This window comes from Camelus ferus, chromosome 22, assembly GCF_009834535.1.
Source record: "Camelus ferus isolate YT-003-E chromosome 22, BCGSAC_Cfer_1.0, whole genome shotgun sequence".
NCBI classification, from domain to species: Eukaryota; Metazoa; Chordata; class Mammalia; order Artiodactyla; family Camelidae; genus Camelus; species Camelus ferus.
The window spans coordinates 21,975,201-22,001,852 of NC_045717.1; the positions used below are offsets into that span (position 1 = coordinate 21,975,201).

The 26,652-nt window shown below is 50.4% G+C and overlaps 1 protein-coding gene and 1 long non-coding RNA gene across 2 annotated transcripts in view; one reads left to right on the plus strand and one right to left on the minus strand.

Moving 5' to 3' along the window:
- Positions 1-1,371: 1,371 nt before the first annotated feature.
- LOC116659110 lies at positions 1,372-22,354 on the minus strand. The gene is made up of 3 exons (XR_004314418.1): positions 22,231-22,354; positions 15,987-16,337; positions 1,372-1,541 (listed from the first exon to the last, which is right to left on the minus strand). It is a non-coding gene; the product is annotated as an uncharacterized LOC116659110 (long non-coding RNA).
- FBN3 (fibrillin 3) overlaps positions 19,454-26,652 on the plus strand; it is a 53,856-nt gene continuing 46,657 nt past the window's right edge. Inside the window, exons 1-9 of the mRNA XM_032466227.1 lie at positions 19,454-19,540; positions 21,347-21,560; positions 21,693-21,775; positions 22,366-22,464; positions 22,638-22,733; positions 22,976-23,071; positions 24,869-25,066; positions 25,176-25,301; positions 25,435-25,560. Of these exons, the coding sequence (XP_032322118.1) occupies positions 21,364-21,560; positions 21,693-21,775; positions 22,366-22,464; positions 22,638-22,733; positions 22,976-23,071; positions 24,869-25,066; positions 25,176-25,301; positions 25,435-25,560 (1,021 nt within the window). The 5' untranslated portion in view covers positions 19,454-19,540; positions 21,347-21,363. The remainder of the gene's footprint in view (positions 19,541-21,346; positions 21,561-21,692; positions 21,776-22,365; positions 22,465-22,637; positions 22,734-22,975; positions 23,072-24,868; positions 25,067-25,175; positions 25,302-25,434; positions 25,561-26,652) is intronic.

Consider the following 26,652-nt stretch of genomic DNA (forward strand, 5'->3'; position numbering starts at 1 on the left):
TCCCCCCAAACCCAAAAACAAACTAAAAAACACAAGTGAAAAAGTGAATGTTTTGGGAGGCATTTCCACTGTTCTGGTAAGAACAAAGTCCGCGTGCACAGACGAGCTACAACATCTGAATCGTACAGTGGAGTGGATGTCACAAACAAGTTAAATGCTCGTCCATTTGCATTTAAAACCGTCATTGGACAACATAAAGGTGAATGGTAAAACTCATGCTACGATTTGAACATGTCAAGTCCTCAATACTTTGGATGACATGGGAAAGGTGAATATGTTACTTTGATATAGAAGACACCAGGGCAAATCGAGAGAGAGACTAGAGAAGAAAGGGGAAAGCTTTGTTCTTCTGGTGGGTTGTTTTAAACAAGGGGCCCACATTTTCATTTCACACCAGACTCCACAAGTTGTGTAGCTGGCCTTGCATAGAACCTGCCCTGTACCAGGGTTATAAATGCACATAAAGTGTTTGGCCCAGAACTTGGCACAGAACAGGGCTTCGGTGGAGATTAGCTGCCACTATCATCATCATCATCATCATCATCATCATCATCATCATCATCATCATCAACTTCATCATCATCAACTTCATCATCTTCATCAGCATCAACATCATCATCATCTTCATCATCATCATCAGCCTCTCTCTGTCCACAACCCCTGTGCTCTCAGCTCACCCACCTCCAGCTCCCTGACTGCTTCCTCCTCTCCCCATTGGTCAGTCCAGCCTCCGTGACCCCCATGACCCCTCTATCCCCATCACCTCTGCCCATCTGACCGTGCTTTGCCTGCACGCAACCACTGGCCTCCCCACATCTGCATCAGTTCAGCCGACAGTCGCACTGCTCCAAGGGGGCTCAGTCTGGGTCAGCTCTGCCCTCAACCCTCTCCCTAATCACCTCCTCTTCCCTTTGCTCACCCCAGTGTCCCAACAAAATCTCACCAAGCTTCCACAGTTCCTCACCATCTCTTCCACTGAAGACCCAAAGCGAAAACCCTTCTCCAACCCAGTACCCCTCCTGCTGCCTACAACCTTCTTCCCTTTAGCAGCGATCCTTGCTCTTACATCCAAGTCAGAGACGACACTGCCCTCTGCACACCACTGCTGGTCCCGGCCTAACACACTTGAGGAGCCCTCCTCTTTGCTCCACCTGTGTTGCCTGCCTTCATTTATTCCGTCAGCAAATGCTTATCAGCCCCTCCACGCGCAACATCTTAGGTTCCTGGGGCCACTGCGGCGGCCAGAACATGTTACCGAGTCCAGGCTCGTACTTCTCACCCCACGGCAGGCCAGTAAATAGAGAGACAAGTTGTTGGGGAATAGTAGACTTTATCTGGAGGGCCAGCAGACCAAGAAGACGGTGGGCCGGTGTCCCAAAGAACCATCTTGGCTGAGTTGGAAGTCAGGCTTCTTTTAGACTAGAAGGGGAGGGAGGAAAGTCAAGCATTTCCAGCTCCCTTCAGCCTCCAGAGGGGATGTGTTGATTTCTTCCTGCCTTCAGTCAGTCACGGGTGGGCCTGGTCAGGGTGTTTCCTGTGAGCTAAACAAAGGTATTTAAATGCTCATTACTTGGGAGGCAGGGTTCCCAGAGATGGGCCATTATGTGTAATATAAGTTTATAGGCAACATCTGCTTAGTGATTAACTTGTAGCAAAAGCAATAGATTGCAAAGCTTAAAGTAAAAGAAACAGATCCAATATGGAGTCAGATTTGTTCTTCCCTATTTATGAACAGATCACAGCTCATGGTCCCCAGGGATCCAGACCCTTGACCTCTGTTTCTAGTTTTGTAACAGCTTCCTGCCTGGTGCTCCTGACTCAGCCCACTCCCAAGCCCACCTGCCACCAGCAGCTAGAGAGATGGCTCTGGAACAGGTGGGATGGCGTCACCCACCCCTGCTGAGAGTCTGCCGATACTTTCCTACAGCCCTGAAGAGGGCTCATTTTCTTAGCTGGAGACAGCAGAGCCCTTTGCAAACTGAACTCACTGGCCTTTAGGATGATTTAATCATTCCTTCCTCGTGGTCTTAAGCACTGATCACCCACCACATACACACACATGGCTCCTGCTTCCCCAGCACATCAGAGCCTCACCTGTCCCAGGGCCAGTGCCTCCTCCTCTGTCTGCTATCAAGTCATGTCCCCTCTTAAGTCCTCTCTGTATCAGAAGAGCAAAGAGCAAAGTCTGTGCTGTGGGGACCCAGTCCTGTCAATCACTGCAGGTGTGACCCAACCCTGGACACAGCCTCAGGAGGGCAATTAGACTCCAGCTATAAAACTGTGAAAGACGCACACCTTTCAACTCAGCCACCCCCTTTCTGGCAAAGCAACCTGCAGATAACTTGCAGGCGCAAAGAAATTCACAAGGTGATTTACAAGGTGATTCCCTGCTGCATCATTTGTGGTAGCAAAATGTCAGTGTCTGTCCATTGTGGTCCAGTTAAATAAAAACAGTGGCCCCTCCAGGAAAGGGGATCCCTGTGGCTGCCATGTGGGTGGAGAACATCCCAAGAGAAGCAGCTTAGATGTGCTGTGCCGTGATGGGTGCTTTACCTGTGTTTACGGTTTTTCTTTATACGTATTGAAACATTTATCACACTTTTTAAAATTTTTGTTTGTTTGTTTGTTTTGGTGGGGGGAGGTAATTAGGTTTATTTATTTATTCTTGGAGGGGGTACTGAGGATTGAACCCAGGACCTCATGCATGCTAACCATGCGCTCTACCACTTGAACTGTACCCTCCCTCGCTTATCACATTTAGATCTGGGAAATAGGTGCTGAAATTCTCCCCCATTTTACAGACAAGGAGGGAAACCGAGGTGGTATTGAAGGATTATAGGATCTGCCTGGAGTCACAGAAGTAGTGACAGAGCCAGGAACTGAATCTGGGCAGCGCATGAGCTAATCTCGGAGCTAGCACAACTCTGTTGGCTCATTCAAAAGTGTCCACCATCCACTGTTCATTTTAAAAGCAAGGAACGGTTTTGGAAAATGTTACTCTTTAGAAGAATTAAAAGGAAAAATGCCTCCAAGAGATATCTGTACACCCATGTTCAGAGCAGCATTATCCACAGTAGCAGAAAAGGTGGAAGCAACCCATGCGTCCATCAGCAGGTGAATGGATCAACAAAATGCAGTCCAGCCATAACATTAGAATATTATTCAGCCCTAAAAAGGAAGGAAATTCTGACACATGCCACAACATGGATGAACTTTGAGGACATGATGCTCAGTGAAATAAGCTAGTCACAAAAGGACAAAGACTGTATGATTCCACTTCCAGGATGTCCTCAGAGTAGTCAGACTCATAGAGATGGAAAGTAGATGGTGGGGGCCCGGATCACGGGGAGGTGGGTGAGGAGTTAATGTTAATGGGGACAGTTTCAGTTTTACAAGTCAAAAAGAGTTCTGGAGATGGATGGTGGTGATGGTTGCACAACAATGTGAAGCATTTAATGCTGCTGAAATGTACACTTAAAAAATGCCCTTCTTTATTATGCCTTTGTGCCAGCTCTGTTTCTGGGAGCATCTGTCAATATTTGCCAATGACGGTATGCACCAAGGTGGGGAGGGGTTGTTGCTGCCTGAGGCTGGACGGGGGCTGGGCATGGCTGGGGCTAACTTCCAAGTTACCTGGGTTTATGCAACTGTGCTGGCACCCAGATCACAGAGGATCTTCTCTGGGACCTTGTAAACTATTCAGAAAACAGTAAAAAGAACATTTCATATCAAAATCCCTGAAACAGATAAAACTGATCTTGGAGAAATTCTCAGAGCCTTAATTATCCCATTATTATAATAATGAAAAAGAATATGAAAACAAATATATGTATTTATATGTACGACTGAGACATGTTGCTGGACACCAGAGATCAACACATTGTAACTGGCTATATACTTCAATAAAAAAAAAAAAGCAACAAGGACGGAACTACATTAACAAATTAGACTAAGAACAAAAAGAAATTAGGAAGATGGAATGGATAGAGATGAAAAACAGAAATGAATCAAATGAGGGGGAAAGGTTGTAAATGGGTGCCTACGGAAGTGGGTTCTTTAAAAACCAATGAAACAACAGTTCTATCCCCAGTATCGCCATTAAAAATAAATAAACCTAATTACCTCTCCCCTAAAAAAATTAAAAGAAAAAAAAATGAGACAGGTAACTCCTTGAAACCCTGATAGATTTGTAACAGTCAGAGCAGAAAAATAAACAGGTTTAGCGACCTTGAAGGAGATAAGGTGTCAGCATACAAGGGAACAGTTAAATAAGAGAATTCTACATGCAGCTCCAGGTAACATTCTGAAAATCCTAGGGGAAATCAATGATTTTGAGAAAAAAAAAAAAGCACATTCTGATTACTGACCCAAGGGGAACATCTGATTAGTTCAATGAATATAGATGAAATTAGAAAGATGATTAAAGAACCACATTGAACAGACACAGACAACTTATGGTTTCCAAAGGGGAGAAAGAAAAGGGATAAATTAGGAGACTGAGATTAGCAGGTACAAACTACTGTGTATAAAATAGATAAACAAGGTCCTACTGTAGAGCACAGGGAACTACATTCAGTATCTTGTAATAAGCTATAATGAAAAAGAACATGAAAAAATATATCTATATGTAAAACCGAATCACTATGCTGCACAGAAATTAACACAACATTGTAAATCAGCTAAACTTCAACTGAAAAAGAACCACATTAAAAATTTTTTTTAATTAAATTTTTTTATTGCTTTTTTTTTTTGGTGGGGGAAGGGAGGTAATTCGGTTTATTTATTTATTTATTTTTAGAGGAGGTACTAGGGATTGAACTCAGGACCTCATGCATGCTAAGCATGTGCTATACCACTGAGCTATACCCTCCTCCCCCTTTTTAAAAAATTTTGTTTTATTTTTTGGGGAGAGGGTATGTGTTTTGCAAATGTTTTCTTCCAGTCTGTGACTTTTTTTTTTTAATTCTCTTAATAGCACCTTTTACAGAACACAAGTTTTTAGTTTTATTCAAGTTCAGCATCAACTTTTTTTCTTTCATGGATAATGCTTTTTATGTTGTATCCAAAAATCCATTGCCAAACCCAAGGTCACCTGGATTTTTTTTCCTATGTTTCCTTCTAGAAGTTTTATAGTTTTGTGGTTTACATCCAGGTCTATGAGCCTATGTGTGTGTGGGGAGGGGTGGGAGGGAAATATACATAATATACAATGTACTACTTAACCATTGTTAAGTATATAATTCAGTGGCATTCACTACATACACAAGTTGTGCAATCACATCACTATTTCCAGAACTTTTCATCATCCCAAACAGAAACGGTAACCATTAAATAATAACTTCCCACACCCCCTTTCCCCAGCCTCTGGTAACCTCTATTCTCCTTTCCATCACTATAAATTTGCCATTTCAAGGTAATTTATGATGCTGTATTTTGAGTTCATTTTTTTGTGAAAGGTGTAAGGTCTATGTCTAGATTTTTTTTTTTTTTTTTTTTTTTTTTTTGCGTATGGACATTCAGTTATTCCAGCACCATCTACTGAAAAGGTTGTCCTTTCTCCATCGAATTTGCCTTTGTCAAAGATCAATTGACTATATTCGTGTGGGTCTATTTCTGGGCTCTCTCTTCTGTTTCATTGATCTATTCTTTTGCCAGTCCCATGCTGTCTTGATTACTGTAGCTTTATAGAAAGTCTCGACACTGGGTAGTGTCGGTCCTCCAAGGTTGTTCTTCATATAAATTTTAGAATCAATTCATTGATATCTACAACCTGATAAAAATCTATTAAAATTAGTAAAAATACACAAGCCCTCATCCATCAATCTCATTCTGGAAATATTTCCCTTTGAAATAAAAGTATCATTGTATACGGACATACGTATAAAAGTATTTATTATTGTAGTGCCTTTTTCCCCCCTTTTCTTTTTGGTAGCAGAGGGAATAAAACTTGTAAACCAAGTGAACACCTGTTAATGGGAATGTGGTTCAATAAATTTAGGGTCATCCACACCATGGGAGATTATCAACCAATTACAAAGGGTGAATTAGAACCTCAGCAGGTGGTCTGAGAAATTTCCATAAGATGCCTTGGGTAAAAAAGTGGATCCAATATGATTCCATATTGATAAAACAATGGCCCTCACTCTCTATTTTCAGTCTGTTTATTTATGCATGTGTAAGTTTATTCAATGAGCTAGAAGAATAATCACGTAGGAAACACTGTAGGATGACCAATACAAGAGGAAATAAGAGAAAAAGAGTTTGCTTCTGAAAACCATTGAAAACAGCAGCTCTTCCCTCTAAGCCAGTGCTGTCCAATAGAAATATAATTGTGGCAGGGCCAGGGGGCGTATAGCTCAGTGGCAGAGTTTGTGCTTAGTGAGCACAAGGTCCTCGGTTCAATCCCCAGTGTTCTCCGTTAAGGGGAAAATTTTTGTAAATGATAATAAATAATTAAAAATTTAAAAATATGTAAAAAAAGAAAAATAGTAATATAATCGTGACTCATATATGCAATCTTAACCACATTACAAAACAGTAAAAAAGAAACAGATGAAATTTTAATAATTTATTTAGCCCAGTGTGCCCCCAAATATCATCATTTCAACGTGTCAATATTTAAAAAAGCAATGATGAGGCCTGTGACATTCTTTTTCCCTTATGAAGTCTTTGGAATCCAGTGTGTATTTCACACTTAAATCTCTGTTCGAACTGGCCGTGTTTCTAGGGCTCAACCGCTCACCATCTGGACAGTGCAGACCTGAAGACAATCTACAGGAATACTTGAGTGCCCCCTAGCGACAGACTCAATGAACTCCACCCTTCTTGACAGTTGATCCAACGCAAACATAAATGAGATCATGTGGCTCCCTGCCTAGAACCCTCAATGGCTCCCTGCTACTGCTAGGTCACATTCATGCTCCCAGGTTTGGCTCCCAATCTGAGTACAACTCACCTCTCTTCACAGGCAATTTCCATTCCTTTCCCCGCAGCCACAGTGGACTTACCCACCATTGATTGATTGATTGATTGACTCAGTGAGTGTTCACTGAGGACCCAGGGGCTACCCTGGCTCATGTGTGTCTTCAGAGAATCAGTGATGCTTGAGCTTCTGGGCCCAAGAGTCTGCACATAACCAACTGCACTGTTGGTCCTCACTCTTCGAGTATGATCTGGGGCTTCACACCTTCCTAGGAGGATCACTGGGGTGACTCACTGTGATAACAGATGTATAGTACCTAGCACACAGTGGGTGCTTAATAGATGCTGACTGAACAAATGGCATCCTTGAGGTTTGGGGGGAGCAGGGCAGGAAGCTGTAAGTGAGGACTCTGATAGCAGTGGGGGTGTGATGGGACCATCAGGAGATACCAGAGCTCCAGAGAGATGGGTGCAGATAGCAGGGCTGGTGGTGGATGCCCAGGTCCTCCTCTCTCAGCAGGATTAATCCATGCCTGGCCCAGGATCCCCAGTCTTTGCAGAACCCACTTGCAAATCACCCCTTGCAAATCACCCCTTGCATGAAAGTCCTAGACAGCTCCCTGCTGATTTTAAAGGAGCAAGAAAATCCCCATGGATGGCCCAGCCTCTCTTCTCATTCCTCTCTCGCTTTTGCCTTGTGCTCCAGCCATGCAACTCACACAGGGCCTTTGCACATGCTGTTTCCTCTCATTGGGATGTTCTTCCCTTCCTTTCCCGTCAGTTTAACTCCTCCATATCCACCAATCTAAAAGTGAGTGTCACCACCTTGGAGAAGCCTCCTCTGACCAACGCCCCAGCCTAAGCCAGGCCCTGGGGCACCAGTACCTCCCTTCCACGTCACTTACCACCACTAGAATGTGAGTTCCAGGGATCTTTGCTTTATTTGCTACCAGTCTCCCCAGCATCTAGAACAGTGCCTGGTATATGGTAGGCACCCAATAAATGGTTGAATGAACCCTGACTCTGATAAACTGCAGGAGGGCAGGGCCTGAGGCTGTTTCTGCTTTCTTCCTGTCCCCTGTGCCTGGTATGTAGTGGCTGATGAAGAAATGGTAGTCATTATAAACAGTTCATACAACTCAGTAACAAAAACCAAACTACCCAATTGAAAAATGGGCAGAAGACCTAGACAGACATTTCTCCAAAGAAGATATACAGATGGCCAATAGGCACGTGAAAAGATATCCCTAATCATCAGAAAATGCAAATCAATGGATTACTGCATTCTGTTGATTCTTATTTTGTAGTTGGCTGTATTCCTTTGAGAGCTATATAAATTCAAAAAGCTAAAGCTCTAAACTGTTCTTAGAAACAATGATCAGTACACATATGTAAACTAAAAAAAGTGCAGTATATTGTATACATGTATTCACATGCAATATATTGTATATGTGCAGTCAAATTGTAACAATTCTATCTAATAAAATTGAAAACTGAAAAAAAAAAAACAGAAAATGCAAATCAAAACTACTATGAGATATCACCTCACACCAGTCAAAATGGCCACCATTAAAAAGTCCACAAACGATAAATGCTGGAGAGGGTGTGGAGAAAAGGGAACCCTCCTACACTGTTGGTGGGAATGTAGTTTGGTGCAACCACTATGGAAAACAGTATGGAGATTCCTTAAAAAACTAAAAATTGTGTTACCATATGATCCAGTAATCCCACTCCTGGGCATATATCCATGGAAAACTCATATTCAAAAAGACTCCTGCACCCCAATGTTCATAGCAGCATTATTTACAATAGCGAAGACATGGAAACAACCTAAATGTCCATCAACAGATGGCTGAATAAAGAAGATGTGGTCCATATATACACAATGGATTCAGCCATAAAAAAGAATGAAATAATGCCATTGGCAGCAACATGGAAGAACCTAGAGATTATTATACTAAGTGAAGTAAGTCTGAGAAAGACAGATATCACATGATATCACTTTTATGTAGATTCCAAAAAAAATGATACAAATAAACTTATTTACAAAACAGAAACAGACTCAGAAAACAAACTTATGATTACCAAAGGTAAAAGCGAGGTGAGAGATAAAGTAGGAATTAGGGGTTAACAGATATACACTGCTATATATAAAGCAGACAAACAACAAGGCTCCTCTGTATAGAGCAGGGAACCATGTTCAATATCTTGTAATAATCTATAACGAAAAAGAAGATGAAAAAGAATATATATGTATAAGTGAATCACTATGCTGTGCACCAGAAACTAACACAACATTGTAAATCAAATATACATAAATCAATCAATAAACGGTTGCATAGAAACAAATGATGCCCTCAGGACTGGGTCCCTGGGCATCTGTGTCTTGGGCTACCACATGGCCATGGCATGTTTCTCTCAGCTTGACCCCACTTGATTTTCCCAAGAAAAGGACCAAAAGAGATTTTCTTTCCCATTTTCCAGATGAGGGAAACAAGGTCTGGAGGTCGAGAGGCACAACTGGGACTTCACAACTAGCTCATTCCTCTGGAGCTGATGATGAGGTATCTTCTCCATCAGGAAAACTCTCCAGAGCAACCCAGAGATGTCCACATCTTCATCCCCAGGACCTGTGGAGATGTTACCTAACGTGGAAGCATCTTTTCAGATGGGATGAAGTTAAGGGTCTGGAGATGGGGAGATGCTCCTGCGTTACTTGGGTGGCTCCAGTGGAATCACCAGGGTCCTCATAAGAGGGAGGCAGGAGAGTCAGAGAGAGGTTAGAAGATGCTACACAGGGGGGAGGGTCTAGCTCAGTGGTAGAGTGCGTGCTTATCATGCACGAGGTCCTGGGTTCAATCCTCAATACCACCATTAAAAAAAAAAAAAAAAAAAACCAAACACCTAATTACCACTCCCTGCAAAACACTTAAAAAATTAAAAATAATAATAATAATAATAAAAGAAGATGCTACATCACTGGCTTTGAAGATGGAGAAAGGGGCCATGATCCAAGGCATGTAGGTGGCTTCTAGAAGCTGGAAAAGGCCCAGAAATGGACTCCTCCTGGAGCCTCCAGAATGATCACAGCCCTGAGGACACCTTGACATTAGCCAGTGAAAACCATTTCCGACTCTGACTTCCAGAACTGTAAGATAATCAGTTTGTGTTTTTCAAGCCACCAAGTTTGTTGTAATTTGTTACCGTGGCCATAGGATGCTCACGCCTCCTCCAACTGAAAGGAGAAGGTTCCGGCAGGTCAGCGGGCAGTGAGCAGAAGGCTTCCGATGGATGCTGCATTGACCATCACCTCACGTTCCAAGCTCCATGTTCTGGGTGCAACCAGCCTGGCTGCTCTAACTGTTCCCCCAAACGGTGACCAAGTCTGCCCTCCCCAGTGATAGAGAGAGGACTGTGACTCTAGAAATGTGTCCAAACTGTCAGAGGTACAGGAAATGCATGACTTGTGAAGGGGAATGGCAGCTAGCAACTATTTGTCCTAGAGCTGCAGAAACATCTAGGCTTTTCTCTCCCTCAAGGGAGAGGAGGGTATTATCTCTGTGTCAGAGAGCATGCTTAGCGTGCACGAGGTCCTGGGCTTAATCCCCAGTACCTCCATTAAAAAAGAGAGAGAGGGAAAAAACAAAAACCAAGAAAAACACTGAGCACTCAGTGAAGCTGGCATGAGTCATATTTCTGGGGATGCCCTGGGGAACAGAGATGGCCAAGGAATCAGACTCGCCCAGCCCCACCCCTCCAGAGATGGAGGCCGAAGGTAGGGAGAGAACTCTGCCAAAGGGCTGGGCTTGGATGAGCTCAGCAGTGAGACTCCACATTAAAACAAAAAATGTGTACAACACACATGACATAAAATTTGCCATTCAAATCATTCTTTAAATTCTTAAAAATTTTTTTTCCTACTTTATGGAGGAGTACTTGATAAATATAATTGTATTTGTTTAAAGTGTACAATGGGATGATTTGATGTACACATACATCATGGAACGATTGCTTCACCATCTTTAAGTGTACTTTTTAGTGCTATTAAGCACATTGTTGGGCAACCATCACCACCATCCATCTCCAGAATGTTCTCATCTTCCCGAACTGAAGCTCTGTCCCCATGAAACACTGACTCCCCCTCCCCCTGGCCCCACCACCTACTTTGTGTCTCTAAGGATCTGACTCCTCTCGGAACCTCCCATGAGTGGAATCTGACAGTGTTTGTGCTTTTGTATCTTATTTCACCAAGCATCATGTCTTTAAGGTTCATCGTGTTGTAGCAGGTGTCAGGATCTCCTTTGTTTTTAAGGTTGGATAATATTCCATCATATAGATACCACATTTAGTTTATCCATTCATCTGTTAATGGACACTCGGATTGCTTCCATGTCTTGGCTGTTGCGAATCCTGCTGCGATGAACATGGGTGCGCAAATACCTCTTCCAATATGGCCTCCAAACTTTGACCTGGAGTCGCTGACCCATCTCCCCCACTGGGCTTCCCCAAACCCATGCGTTGTTTCTGGACTCTGTCCTCATGGGAGATTCCTGAGAGTGTGGTCCTTGGAAAAGGGTCACCTTCTCAGCCTCCTCCAGGTGAAATGAAACAGGTCCTAAGCAGGCACAAGCTTCTTATTCACCTTGGTGACCTCCAGTCCTCGAGCCTACCTGGGCTCTGCTGATGGGCTGCCCAGGGTTGGAGTCTGGAGGGTTCAGGACATACTGGATGCAGAGGAATTGAACACACTCTTGTGTCACACCTAGTGTCAGTCAACAAGCAAACAGGTTCTCTCAGGGGCTCAGGTGGGTATCAGCTGATAGAACCTGTTATGGTTTGAATTGCAGCCTTCCCTGCCCCCCGCCCCTGCCAAAAATATGTTGAAGTCCTAACCCCCAGGACCTCAGAATGTGACCTGGTTTGGAAATAGCATTTTTACAAAGGCAATCAAGTTATAATGAGGTCATCAGAATGGGCCCTAACCCAATATGACTAGTGTCCTTACAAACAGAGAGAAATTAAGATGCAGAGACTTCTTTAAAATGTGGGTTTTATCATTATGCAGGTATGACAGAGACAACGGGCCAGGAGACAATGGCCATTGAAAAGGCAAGTGGTTGGCAGGGGAGTGTATAGGTCAAGTGGCAGGGCGCACGCTCAGCATGCATGAGGTCCTGGGTTCAATCCTCAGTACCTCCTCTGAAAATAAATAAATAAGTAAACCTAATTACCACCTCCCTGCAAAAAAAAAAAAAGGTTATTACAGTTCCTAAAAAGAGGGGCACAGTACACTACACAGGGCCACATGGGGCAGCACCAGGGTTGGTCAGGAGGTGGACAGGGCCTGGGGAAACATAAGAACTTTATCGTGGTTCCCAAGGGGAAGGCCAGGCAATGCAGGGTAAGCAGGTTTAGGATTAGCCAGTTTGAATAATTACAGCCAGCTTGGGGCGTAGGGGCTGGCACTCTCTGCCTGGCACCTGGTCCCAGGTGCTTAGGGCAGGGGTGAGGCCTGTGGTGGTTGAAGGTGTGGGCTGGACTGGTTGCTTTGCATCTGAATGGTGCCCTGCGGGGTGATACCAGGAATTAATTCATCCTGGGAGGGGCAGTCCCTCCAGAGTGAGCAAGGCCTCAGGTGTAAAAGCATCAAAAACACAGACAACAAAAAGCTATGCTTATACACTTCCATGGTTCTAAGTCACCTAGTTCATGGTACTTCATTACCACTGCCCCAGGAGACAGATATAAACCCTTTCTGGAGGGTAGTGTTGTAATAATCACAGAAATATGTGTCTGTTCTTGAAAAAAAAATGAGGCTGAATACAATTCCATTGTATGGATGGACCACATTTTGTTTATCCATTCATCCAGCAATGGATTGTTTCCACCTGTTGGCTATTGGGAATAATTATGCTATGAAAATGCATATACAAATATCTTTTTGAGACCCTGAGCTCACTTCTTTTGTGTCAATACCCAGAAGTGGAATTACAGGACCATACGGTAGTAGTTCTTGGTTTAACTTTAAAAAAATTTTTTTTTGAAGATTTATTTAATTTTTTTGGAGAGGGGAGGTAATTAGGTTTATTTATTTATTTTTAGAGGAGGTACTGGGAATTGAACCTAGGACCTTGTGCATGCTAAGCATGCATTCTACCACTTGAGCTATACCTTCCCTCCTTGGTTTAACTTTTTGAGGAATCCCCAGGCTGCTTTCCTCAGGGGCTACACCATTTTGCATTCCCACCAGCAAAGCATGAGGGTTCCAATTTCTCCACATCCTCACTAACACTCATTATTTTCTATATTTAAATCTAGTTTTGGTTTTTTTTTTTAATAATTGTCATCCTCATGGATGAGAGGTGGCACCTCCCTGGCACCCCAGCTAAAAAGCCTCTACGAAGTAGAGTGGTTCTGTTACCTTCTGGCTTCTGGAGGTTCTGGATGAGAATGCTCTCCTAGGACGCCCTCTAGATCTTCCAAGTCATGACATTCCAGAAGTGGCAGAGGTGTATCTCTTCTTGGGGGTGTGTCACCGGGGGCAGGGCGCAGTCTGACAGTCAGGAGCCCTTTCCTTTAGAGACACGAGCCTGTCTCCAGCTCAGGAAATGTTTGCCCATCATGGTTCTGCGGCTCTGCTCCGATTTCTCTACCCAGAGTTTCTGGAAGCCCTCCCGTTCCGAAGTTCCTGCCTTGGACCTCCAAGGGTCTTTGGGGCACCGTGTTCCTCCCACCCCTCCTCCTGGCCAGCACTTTTGCTGTCAGCAGTGGCCATCCCTCCTTGCCCTGGGCTGAGTGGCCGCTGGACCACGCGACTGCTAAGCTGCATCTGCTGCCCCCAGATGATTCTTAACCCTCCCTGCGATGCTCGTGTGGCCCTGCCATTTCATCCTTCCTGTGGCTCTGTCTTCGTAGGAGTCACAGGGGACAGCTGTCCTCTGTGCATCTTGGGCTTCTGCTCTCTTGGGCTTCTGCTCTCCAGTGGCTGATCCTGCAGGAGCTGTCATCACCCAGGTTTGTTCCTTCATTGGACAGGCTGGTTGGGTGGGAGGTGGCGAGAGTGACCATACATGGATAAGGGTTGAAGCTGACGAATGGAGTCATGGAGGCTCACCACACTGTCTAGATATTCTCTCTGCTTTTGCATATATTTGACATTCTCCCTAACAAAAAGCCCCACATGACATGTAGTGTGGGGTGGTGCCTGGACTAGGCTATCTCCTGAAGCACTGTCTGAAATTAACAAAGGCTCATCACTAGCAGATGACGTGGTAAATAAACCACAGTTCCGCTCACCAGCGGAGTCCTCCATAGACATGGAAGAGAAGGAGCACGTTATCTTTGAAGTGACACTGAAATAGTTCCAAGAAGTCTTAAGAGGTGAGAAGAGCAAGTCCGTTCATAGCAGACTATTCACAAGCGCCCAAAGTGGAAACAATCCAAGTGTGTGTCAATGGATACACAAGCTATGGTCCAATCCATACAATGGAATATTATTCAGCCACAAAAAGGAAGGCAGTTTCCATACAAGCTACAACGTGGATATACCTTGATGTCATTACTGGTTGAGAAAAACATTAGATTGAAAGGCTACATACTGCATTATTCTATTGATATGAAAAGTCCAGAGTAGGCAAATCTATAGAGACAGAAAGTAGATTATTGGTTGCCGGGGCTGCGGGGAGGGGGTAGTGGGTACAGGATTTCATTCTGGGCTGATGAAAATATCTTGGAACTAGATAGATGGTTGCACAATACTGGGAACTGTGCACTGTAAAATGGTTAATTTCATGTTATGTGAATGTTATCTTAATTTAAAAAGCCGAAAAAGATGATCATCACCGAAAGGCACTTATTTGGTTTACAAGGAAGAGAAATGTTTACAAAGAGAAAAAAAAAAAAAGCAAGGGCAGAAAGATACAGAAAGCAGATGGGTCCTAATGTTTAAGTTCATTGTCAAAGAGAAAAGAATGTATGAGAGACAGAGAGGTTTCCACTGCCTCCCTCTTTCCAGGAGACTGAGGTTTGGGGCTTTGTGACCTGGAATCAGATCTGCCTGTGCTCTTTACTGGCTGTGGGGACTGGGTGAGTGACTTGGGGGCCCTGTGCTTCTGTTTTCCCATCTGTGTAATGGGTACAAGAGGGCCTGCCTCATGGGTCTGCTGTGAGGGTCCTGCCAGGCACAAGGTGAGCACACCGTGAAACAGATGGGGAAGCCCTGGGGTCCAGATGTTCTCTGTGACCACCCCCAACCCCCTGGCCTGTGCCTGACCTTCTCAGGACCTTCCCGGGAACTCCAGGACCTGTCACCCTTTCACCGCCACCCCCAACCCCCCGCCAGTCTCATTTCCAGGCATCCGGCCAAACTCTCCAGCCATATGCTCCATCCTCCCTGAGCCCAGCTGCTTCCTGCGCTCAGACAAAGAGAGCTCTGTCCCCAGACCACCAGGCCCAGGCAGGCCCAGTGCACCCCACACAGCACAGACTGCACCCCCACCGCCATGTCTCTTTGTCCCCAGCCCTGGCCCTGTGCTCCTGGGCACACTGTGCCAGCCCTGTCTCCATCCCTCCCTCAGGACCATGCTAATGGGCAATTGGGAATCTTCTGGCCCTGGACACACACAGTTGAGTTCTGTCTGCAAGAGGGGACTCTGGAAAGGCACAGAAAGTCAGGGGAGGGGGCACGTGGGGAGCGAATGGAGCTGGAATGACTCAGACATTCCAGAGTGCCCCTCCAGGATGACAGCAGTGTGGGGGTGCTCAGGGTAACATGAACGGTGTGGCAATGTGACAGCGACAGGTGACAATGAACAGGAACAGGGGGGTGATGGAGAAAGTATGACAGCAACAGGTGACGATGAGGAGACAGTGTGACAGCAACAGATGACACTGTAATAGGAGAATACCCTAGAGATTGGGGTAATGTCAGAAGGGCGGCCGTACTACGGTGACTGGGGACAGCAGGGGAGCTTTGCAGTGAGAGGTGACAGCACTGTGATGACAGGCCTGCGCCGACCTGGTTTTCTTCAGTCTGGTCAGGAGGAAGAAAGTCACCCTTTACCCACCTTGGGCCTTGTTTCCTGGAGCCTTGACTGCTGTTCAGAGCACCACCCAACCAGAGACAGCCTCCTTTCCAAAGGCGGTGGAAGACCCGGTTTGCTGGGGGAAGCGGTGTTCTTGGGGAAGCACAGTAGGAGGCTGGCTGGGGTCCGCGTGTCCATCCTGGGGTGCTGCTGGCTCGGCTAGGTGATAAGGCCTGTGGTCCTCTCCAGGGGCTCGGGACCCCCAGACCCTGTCTTTGAAGCGAACACGCTCTCTCCCGTTGCCGGGTGGCTCCATGCAGGGAGAGCTATGTGTGTAGGGCAAGGAGACTACACCCGGGTCAGGTGTGGTGAAGAGTGACGAAAGTTGATTGGCTGCCAAAAAAAAAAAAGACAGTGTGATGCGGATGGGGGTATAGCTCAGTCGTAGAGTGTGTGCTTAGCATATGCGAGGCACCTCCATCAAAAAAAAAAAAAAAAAGACTGTGATGGTCATGAATGACAAGGCAGAGGGTTCAGGAACAGGGACTGATGACAAGACAGCATAGAGGACCTCTGCCATCTCCTTGGCCATCAGGCAACTCAGATGACCTTTCCCCGGGTCTGGGAAATACCCCCTTCACAAGGTGGATCCCATAACAAAACGTCTGCATTTTCCCAGCCCCCTTGCAGCAAGGTGAAGGCATTCACCTGCATCGTCCTCCAGCCAGGTGGCTCTGCCCTGAATCTTGACAGACGCTGGCATCAGAATCGGGGCCCCTGGATTCCGTTTTGCTGAGGGTGGCACTGGTTTCCAGCATCCAGGACCATCAAGCATTATCTGAGCCCAGGGAGTGGAGAGGGAATGTATGGGACCAGCTCTGTGGGTGATTTGAGGGTGACTCTTCTGGCTGCAGAACCCCAAATCCTTCCAGGGATTCTGCACGTGACCATGTGCCCTTTCTGCTGAGGCTGATTTCTTGTCACTTGCAGTTGGAGAATCCTGACACTCTGGGTGGCAGTGCAATTATTAATGGATGACAATGTCATAGCAACAAGATAAAGGTGACAGGAGACAACGTGAATGTCACAGGCAGTGGAGGAAGCCATAAACAGCAAGGTGTCCCATTGATGCGTGACAGCAGTGAGTGACAGTGACGGGTGACCTTGGAATAGGAATTTGGTGATCCTGCAATATTGATGGGGAGACTGTGTGACATGCTCTGTCCTCATGACAGTGTTGGGGTGGCCCTGGGATGCCGGGAGGCGGGGAATGAGAGCTTAAATGTCACTTTGCGACAGTGTGACATACTGGATGACCACATAGGGGGCGTTCTCAGGGTGACCTCATTGGTAATGGGCAGCAGTGTCACAGACCCAAGCAGCGGTGCCAATGAAAGGCAAGAAGGTGTGACAGTAGTTGTGGGGGTTGCAATGACCAGAAGCACTCAGTCCCTACTGTCACTGAGAACTTCCGCATGTCAGGGAGACTTCCAATAATTCCACATTGCTTTTGTCTGGGCACATTTCATGGAGTCCTTCTCTCCTGGCTGCCAGAGAGCAGGTAGGGAGAAGGAATCACTGCCTGATCCACCAGCCTTCCCCTGGGCTTAGCCATCGGAGTATTGGTCATGCTATGTCCCTGGCATGGGATGATCCCTCCCTACCTTCTGCACCTACGCTGGGCGCTTCTAGGACAGCTGGTACCTACCCCAATGTCTGTGTAAGATACATTTGGTGGCTGCAGAGCAGACTAGGGTGGACCTTGGCAAAGGAGCCTGAGAAGGGGTGACAGAGGTGTCCCTGGAAGCTGGCTCTTCCACAACAGCCCCTGCGCCTTCCCATACTGGAATGCCACACCTCTGTCAACTTGACCCTGAGGTTCTGCCCTCGCCCACTCTCCCCACGCCTCCCATCCATCCTGACCCTTCTCCCAGGCCCTGGGAACCCTGCTCCCTCTACCAGGATGCCCTGAATCTTGTCCTCAAAGTTTCCCTCTGCCTCATGCTTCCTCAGCCCAGCCCTGGAGCCATCACTGCTCCCAGAATCAGTTCTAGACCCCACAGAGTAGCCTCTAGAGTGACTCCTCTTCTTGGGAGCCCACCACGGCCCCCCTCAGAGGTGGGGGTAGACTACTGAGGGCTTCTGGGTGTTCCTGGCCTCTGCTACCCCTCCAGGGCCCCTCTTGCCCTCCTTCTTTTTCTCCTTTCCCCCAAATCTCCAGCCTCACTCAATTCCCGAATGTTCCATACTCTCCTGTCTCTAGGGTTTTGCCTGTCCTTCCCTCCGCTTTTCATATTTACTTCTTTCCACTGATCCTTCAAGGCTCCCATTCCTGGGTAGAATGCACCTTTCTTTTCCCCCTTCCAGGGTCCTTCTCTCTGGCGCAGGAATGTCATTGAGTCCAGGTCTGTCTCTTGGAACCCATATTGGGAGACTGTAAGAGTATCTCCTTGGTAGGGTTTCTTGGCAATTAAATGAGATAATGTATATGAAACTCTTAACACCAAGCCTGGCACGTAGCACCAGATAGGTAACGGCTCAAATTGTTATTTGCTATTTATTATGTTCTGGAAGTGCTATGACGGAGTCATGATCGGCACAGTCAGTTTTGGGAATTCAATAGGGTAAAGTTAGTTTGAGGGTGGGGAGGATTTTTGAACTGGGCTTTGCCAGATGCATAGAAGTTTGCCGAGTGTAATAACAGCCTCAGGTCCGACAAACAGCTTCTGACCAATTCCCATATTAAGGATCACTGATGGTGTCTCTTCTCAAGGGTGGGAAAGTTTTCAAGGAAAAACTAGAAAATTTTACTTGGGATATAGACTCCAGATATGAAACAAAAACTCTGAAATTCAGCCCTTGTGACAGGTAGAGAAACTGAGGATCAGAAAGTCTAGACATTTCTGGATTCTTAAACTCTTCATTTTAAGAATCAGGATGAAAAATGCGGACCTCCTCCCTAGGAAATGCATCTTTGCCCAGTGTTTTGTCTATTTTTAAGGGATTCTGGATCTTAGTCGAGTTAAGAATCCAGGCTACAGGTAAGTTTCCCAAGTCACTGTTGGAATTCTCCTTGCCCGAGGGAAGAGGCGGCGGCGGCTTGGGAGGACGCAGGAGAGGGCCTCCAGGTGAGTCCCGGGACATCTTGGGCCTGGATCTCTTCCAGGCTACCCCGACTCGCAGCCCCATCTCAGGGCTACCTTCAGTTAATTTCTATACGAAACGCGGTCCCCGCAGCACCCACACACCGCGTCTCAGCCCACGCCTCGGCTTCGTGGCCCCCATGCCGTTTCTTCAGCCCCTTGGAGTTTCACCCGGAGCCCCAGGCCCTCCCCCAGCTCCAGCCCCTCCTCCAGCCCAGGATCTGAGCCCCGGGCCCCCGCCCCGGGAGCTTCGAGGTGCAAAAGCGCCCTCCCCCAACTCCTCCCGCCCCCGACTCCCCCCAAGTGGCAGCTCTGGGCTGGGAAGGCGGCGGGGTCGGCCTCTCGGTTTCGTGTTCCCGCCCCGGGCCCCCAGCGCCGCTCCGAACCGGCCCTCCAACGCCGAGCCTCGCGCATCCGCTCGCGGCGCCTGCCTCCACGCGCGCCGGTTCGCAGGTAGGGCAAGCGCGGGACCGGCGGCGGACGGAGGAACTGGGGACGGCGGGAGGGGGAGGCAGGGGCGGGAGGAGGGGGCCGGGGCGACGGAGGGGGAGGGGATTCCTTTGTTTGTAGCCGGCAGCCCCGGGCCCAGCCCCCTCCCCTCCCCGCGCTCGGATTCGCGCGGGAGTGGGGCGCGGGGACTCGGCGGGCAGGAGGGGCTCTGCTCGGGTGCGGGTAGCGGGCGGCTGGTGGCGGGCGGGGCCGGGCCCCGCGCGGGGCACACGCCCGGCTCTGACACGCAGGTGAGGGCTGGAGCCGAGTTTGGTCGCGGCCCCCGGGGCCTGCGTCCCGGGCCCTGCCCGGTGGAGAACGCGGCCCGCTGGCTCCGCGGGTGCGCGACCCTCCTCGTCCGCGGAGCCCGGGGCTCCTCGCTACCCACCCCCGATTCTCTCGTGCAGTGCGCGCGGTCCCCGCTCATTCATTCCACCAACTCCTGGGCGCGGTTCGCGGAGGCAAAGTTTTGGAGGGAGGGGCGCGGGGGCTGGGGGAGCTGAGTCTGGCGGGGCAGGAGATGGAGGCCCCGCGGGGCCCTGAGCTGCCTAGAGGAGTCCTCAGAGCGCAGACCCGCCTGGACAGCTTGGAAGCAGGAAGGGGTGTCCCTCCCTCACCAGCCGGGCCGAATCTTTCTCGCCTGCCCAACAAAGATGACAAGGATCTTTTCCTTCTCTGAGGACCTTGGAGCCACCTGGTCAGACCCTCATGTCACCCCGAGGCCCAGAGAGGAGCAGCCACTGGCCCAAGGGCACACAGTGGACTCATCCATTGTGCTCCCAGCCCAGTTCCTCTCCTCCCTGGTCCAGAAAGTGGGGCTTAAAAGCCCCCTCACCCATCCTGTCCTGGAGGGCCACTTGGTCTGCCTTCTGTCCCTGGAGTACTCAGTTTTCATCCTAACTTTTGCCTGATCATCTCCTCCGCCATCGCCTCCCTCTGGTCCTTCCAGGTCCAGGAGAGAGTCAGCCACCTCCTGAGGGTGGGGTGCCTTGGATCCTCTTCCCCTCCCACCCCTCTGCCTGGGCTTCAGCGCCCATTCAGCTCCTCACTGTGTGATGGCTTAGTGTCCCTTGACTGCCGGGCCGAGGGCTGTTCTGTCCATTGTGCCCTGTGCTCCTGCCCAGAATGTCCTCCTGTCACCTAGCTCCCACCCCTCTCTCCCTCCACTCAGCCCTACCAGCCAGAATTCTAGGAGTCTCCTCAGGCCTCCCATCTCCCTTCAAATCAACCTCTAACTGACGTTTACTTCACCTCCTCATTGTCCCCCAAATCCTTTCCTCTCACCTGGATGCCTGCCCCCAGCCTCCCTAACTGCATTCTTCCTCTGGGGTCCCTACAAGCCCTTCCACACTCCATCAAACGCCTATTTCTGCCCTTCTTCCTCCCACTTAAAGCCCTTCAAGGGCTCTCCATAGCCCTTGGCCTAAAGTAGATGCTCCTCTCCACCACTGTGCACTCCTGAAACACCAGGGTCCCCAGGCCCTCTGTCCCCTCCACTTAGTGTTCCATGCTCTTCTCACCTCTGCTCTCACTGTGCTCGCTCTGTCCCAGCACCCTTCTCTTGGCTGACTCCATCTCTGAGATACCACACCTCCTCCCAGAAGTCTCCCCTGACTGTTCACCTGCTTCCGGGTCAGGGTCGGATGTGTCCCTAGATTCCCGTAGGCCCCCAGTTTCTCCATCCCAGCAGCTGTCCCACTGCTCCTGGTTCTCCTGGGTGCCCTGTGGCCAAGGGTTTCTGGTAAGATTGACTCTGCTTCCTCCCCGCAGCCTCAGAGGGACACATCATGGTTCTGGAGGGTCCGTGCTTGACAGGAAGAAGGGCCAGCACCCTTGCCGTTGCCCGGGACCCCCTGGCTCGGCTCCTGCTGGCCTGGACAGTCCTGTTGTGCGTGGCGGGTGTCCAGGGCCGTTGGGACGGGGCGGTGGAGTCTGCCGGTCTCGGACGCATGCGCAGGCGTGGCAGCCCAGGCGTCTTGCAGGGGTGTGTGGTACCAGGGATGCTGGGAGGCCCCTGGGGTGTGGGCTGAGCTGGGCTGTCCCACTAGGCTGGGGGACGAGACCCAAGGGACAGCCAGCCTACAGGGTCTCACCAGCCACGCCTGCTCTTCTGAAGGCCAAACGTGTGTGGTTCCCGCTTTCATGCCTACTGCTGCCCTGGCTGGAGGACGCTGCCCGGTGGGAACCAGTGTGTCATGCGTGAGTGCCACTGCCTTCTGGAGGTGGGAGGTGCAGGCAGGGGACGCTGGGGCAGCTGTCCTACTGCCAGCAGTCCAGCCTTGTTTACAAGAGGACTTGGCCTAGGGCATCTGGCTAAACCATAGGAATGGTCCCTGCCTCTGTCCTCAGGCTGCCACACCACACCACAGCTGCCTGTGCATCTGTCTGTCTCTCAGTCCTTTGTCTCTTTCTGTCTTGGTCTCACTTTCTCTTGGTCTTTCCCTAAGTCTCTGTCTCTGTCTTTGTCTCTCTGTGTCTGTCTTTTTCTCTGTGTATCTCTTTCTCTCTTTCAGTCGCTCTGTCTCTCTCTGCCCTCCCCCCTCCCCAGAGTGTCTAGAAGCTTACTCCGCTCCGCTCCCGGGAGACTCTCACTCCACCCTCCTCCCCTGCAGCACCACAGCCACTGCCCCAGCACCTGCAGCTTCTCTCCTTACCACTCAATGGTTCTCATCCAAAGAGCACCTCTCTCCCGATGGCTTCAGCAGGAAACTGGAGCCTCGGCCCGGTACCCGTGGGGCGGGGATGGAGGAGGATTCGGGGCCTGGCCCTGACTGATGCCCACTCTCCAGCCGTCTGTAGGCACGCCTGTGGCGAGGGCTTCTGCTCCCGACCCAACCTGTGCGCCTGCGCGGACGGGAAGCTGGCCCCCAGCTGCGGAGTGAACCGAGGTGAGCAGGAAGTGACCCCCAGGGGCCGGAAGGGAAGGTGAGAGGCTTCCGGAGGCTTCTGGGAGCCGAGGCTGGTTTTGCTGCAGGACCAGAGCTGGGCTGGGTGCACCTGGTCCCACTGCCTTGTATGTGCATCTCGGGCCTTACTGTGTGTCCCGCCTCCCCTCCTTCAGGGTCAGGATGCAGTGTGAGCTGCATGAACGGGGGCAGCTGCCAAGGGGAGTCCTGCCTGTGCCAGAGGGGCTACACCGGCACCGTATGTGGGCAGCGTGAGTAGCCCCCATACGCACCTGGGCTGGGGACCACAGAAGGCAGGTCCCTGCTGCCACCTGCCCACTGCCCACAGGTCACTCTTCTAGGACAGGGATTGGAGGGGACACATTGTCACATTCTTATCATTCAGTCTGGGCCGGATTGTGGGGATTCCTGGGTGAAGAAGGGCTTGCTCAGGCCCCAGGTCTCTCTGCTGCTGGGGGTCCCCAGGCCACCCACCCACTCCCTTCCTTCACAGCCATCTGTGACCGCGGCTGCCACAACGGGGGCCGCTGCATTGGGCCGAACCACTGCGCCTGCGTGTACGGCTTCATGGGGCCTCAATGTGAGAGAGGTACCGAGCTGAGTATGGGGAAGGGGTCTGGGGGGAGGAGGGCTTCCTGGCAGCCCCTGATACATGGCCAGGCCCTGGGAAGGTCCAGCTGACCTCCTTCTTGCTGTCCCTGCTGCTGCAAAGGGCAGAGAAACTGTCTGCTTCAGGGAAGGGAGTCAGGAAGGGCTTCCTGCAGGAAGGGATAAGTTGGAGCTCATGAGAATGATCCCATGGGCTGAGGTGGGTGAGGTCACCTGTTGGGAGGCTGTTGCCAAGACAAAGATGGTGGGAGCAGCAGGATTTTGTGAGAAGCTGGATGGGGGTGGGGAGGGATGGAGGCAGGGATGAACTCTGGGTCTGATCTGAAAACTAGGGGAAAGGTGGTGCAGCTGGCAGTCAGGGAGGGGGAAGACCTTGAGCTCAGTGTTGGCTGAGGAGCCTGTGGGTCATCTAAGAAGCAGCTGGACACCCAGGCCAGTGGCTGCCCCATCCATGGGGTCTGAAGCCTAGCAGGTAGTTGAGGTTCCTGGGGAAAAGAAGGGAGGGCAATTTAAAGGTGCCCTGAAAAGATGGAGCCCACTGGAGGCTGAGACGGAGGTAGTGAACAGGAGTGGGTGGCATTGCGGATGCCCAGGCTGGTGGGTTTTTCAGCTGCTCGAGCCATCAGAGGGCTCAGCCTGCCCAAGGAGTCCAGGAGGGCTAAGATGGCCAGGGCCCTGGAACTAACCCCAGTGTCGGGGATGCCACTGGGGGAGGAGGCACAGCTGTGCCCGAAGTCGGGCTGGAGAGAGTAGAGCAATGAATCAGAAGCTGGGGGAGCTGAGGGTTACTTGGGTTTGAGGGTGGGCTTTGGGAAACTGAATTTGATAAGAAAGCAGAGTTGGACTTTGGGCTGACAGAGGGGGAGCAGACCGGGTAGCTGAGGGAGAGTGAAGGTTAGTGGGGAGGGTGAGAGAGGAGAGGCCTGGGTGGGTGGTGGACGGTGGGGGCCCCTGAGAGAGCCAGGGCTGGGTGCCTCGGCAGGAGTGAGTGGGGTTCCAGGGTCTTGGGTGAACTGGCGTTGGGAGTCAGGACCGTCAGCGGAGGAGGGGGGTCTCTGTGAAGCCCCTTCTCCATATGGGGCCTGGGCTGGGGGCTGGTTTTGGCTTCTCCTTCTGGGAGGGGCTTCCCTTGGTCCAGTGCCAGCCCCTTGATTGGAACCATCTGGAGGATGGAGCCAGGAAGTCACATCTGGGCCTGTGCACAGCAGTGGGGGCACCGAGGAGACCACCTTCTGCTCGGTCAATAGTGTAGAATTGTGGGTTCAGAGCATTTGGGCGGATACTGGGTACCTCCCAAAGTCTGGGAGATTTGGCAGGGCCAGATACGTGCTCAGGGATGAGACAGGCTCTCCAGTGGGGCATCCATGGGTCCCTGCCCAGACCTGAAGGGAGGGTGGGTCTAGGGGAGGGGTAGGAGTCTCCAGACAGGTCTTGGGTTTTCCTAGGGGAGGGGTAGGAGTCTCCAGACAGGTCTTGGGTTTTGTGGGCTTGGAGGTCCTGGCCTCTCTTGGAGGTTGGCTGGAGAATGCTTTAAAGAGAAAGGGTTTTGAAGGGTGAGTAGGAGTTCATCAGGTAAGGAACGGGAACAGTATGAATAAAGGCTTGTGGTCAGGGAAAAACCTGGTGTGCTGGTATAGGGAGGCTGGGAAGGCAGCTGCTGCACTGGTCCAGGCTACAGAAGTAGAGGCCTGAGCTGGGGGTACTGAGATGGAGATGCAGAAGATTGTGGGGGTGGGGGCAGCCTGAGGCCAGCTGCCCACATCTATCTGCCCTGCAGACTACCGGACAGGGCCCTGCTTTGGTCAAGTGGGCCCTGAGGGGTGCCAGCACCAACTGACAGGCCTTGCCTGCACCAAGGCTCTCTGCTGTGCCACCGTGGGCCGTGCCTGGGGCCTCCCATGTGAGCTCTGCCCAGCACAGCCACACCCCTGCCGCCGGGGCTTCATCCCCAATATCCGCACAGGGGCCTGCCAAGGTGAGTGAGGGGCCAGCATGTGAGGACAGAGGTCTCGGAAGCCAAGGCTGAGTGGGAGCCCTCAGCAGCCTTGGTTTCTTTCTCTGATGGGCCTCTCACTCCCTTGCAGACGTGGATGAGTGCCAGGCTGTCCCAGGCCTGTGCCAGGGGGGCAGCTGTGTCAACACTGTGGGCTCCTTTGAGTGCCGCTGCCCCTCTGGACATCGGCTCAGTGAGAACAGCGCCAAGTGTGAAGGTGGGTGACTGGGAGAGGGACAGGCTGGGACCTCCTCTCTGCTCTGGGTGGCTCAGTCTCCCCTGCAAGGAGGAGGAGGAGGTGGCTTAGGGTTGTTGGGGGCCCTGCTCTGATGGGGCATCTGTCTACACAGATGTGAATGAATGCCTTAGTGTGCCAGGCCTCTGCTCCGGGGGCGACTGCACCAACACTGTTGGGAGCTACGTGTGTACCTGTCCCCGTGGTTTTGCCAGCAGCCTGGATGGCACCCGCTGCCTGGGTGAGCCGGGGCCTGAGGGGGCTGGAGGGGCAGAGGGAGAATAGGAGGCCAGCCCCTTGCTCACCTATTCTCTGCAACCCTATGGCCCTTCGGGTCCTCTAGCCCTCTGATTTCTATGTCCTTGTGTCTTTTTTGGACCCTGGTTTCCATCCCCTCCAAAATTCTGGCTCCATAGGCATGAGCCTTTGTGCTCTGGCCCCTAGTCTGAAAGCCCCTTTGGCCTTCCAACTCTATGTCCCTTAGCTCTTTGGTCCTCTGTTTTGGTCTCGTGGCTCTACTGCCCGGCCCCCACCACAACCGTGCCCCTCTGCCCCTCTGACTCTATGCCCTTCTGGCTCACTGGTTGTCTTTCTTGCCTCTCTGGCCCCTGCCTCTATGCCCCTCTGCTCCTCTAGCCCCCATCTCTATGCTCTTCTGCCCATTGGTTTCTCTGGCCCCATGTCTCTCTATCCCTCTTTCCACTTCCAAAGACTTTTTAAGAGTACACTGTCTTCCCCTACACCCTGTGTTTGAGATGGGGAATCGAGACCCAGAGATGAGAGCTTTTCTTGAGCCAAATCAACAAACCCAGAACTGATAGACACCCAGACCCAGCTAGGTTGGGGTCCCCGGGGCCATGTGTCCCCTGACATCCACCCTCCTGTAACCCCCTATACCCCGCCTGGCTGGGCAGTGGCAGAGGGGGATTCTTGGGCCCTCACTCCCTGTCCTCTGTCTTGATGAGCTGGTTGTTAGACTTTCAAAGTTGCCGGTGGCCAACAGGGCTGGCTGGGAATGTGGACACTTGTGGAGGGGGGTGGGCAGAGTCCAGGTGTGGGGAGGAGGGGCGGGCTTGGCAGGTCTCCAGCACCCCCCGAGCCCTGCAGACTGGGTCTCTACTGGGCAGGACCAGGAATATTGTGTTTGGAGTTCAGCCAATGGCCACAGCACCAGACCTATTCCTTCACCTCTGGGTCCATCTTGTCTGGCTTGAAGGCTACCTCTGGTCACATCCCCTGGACTGTGGGGGCTGCTACCAGCTACTAAACAGCAGAGCCCAGATTTGAACCATGGTCAGGTTGCCTTGGAACATGGGCTTGGAGTTCAGTCCTG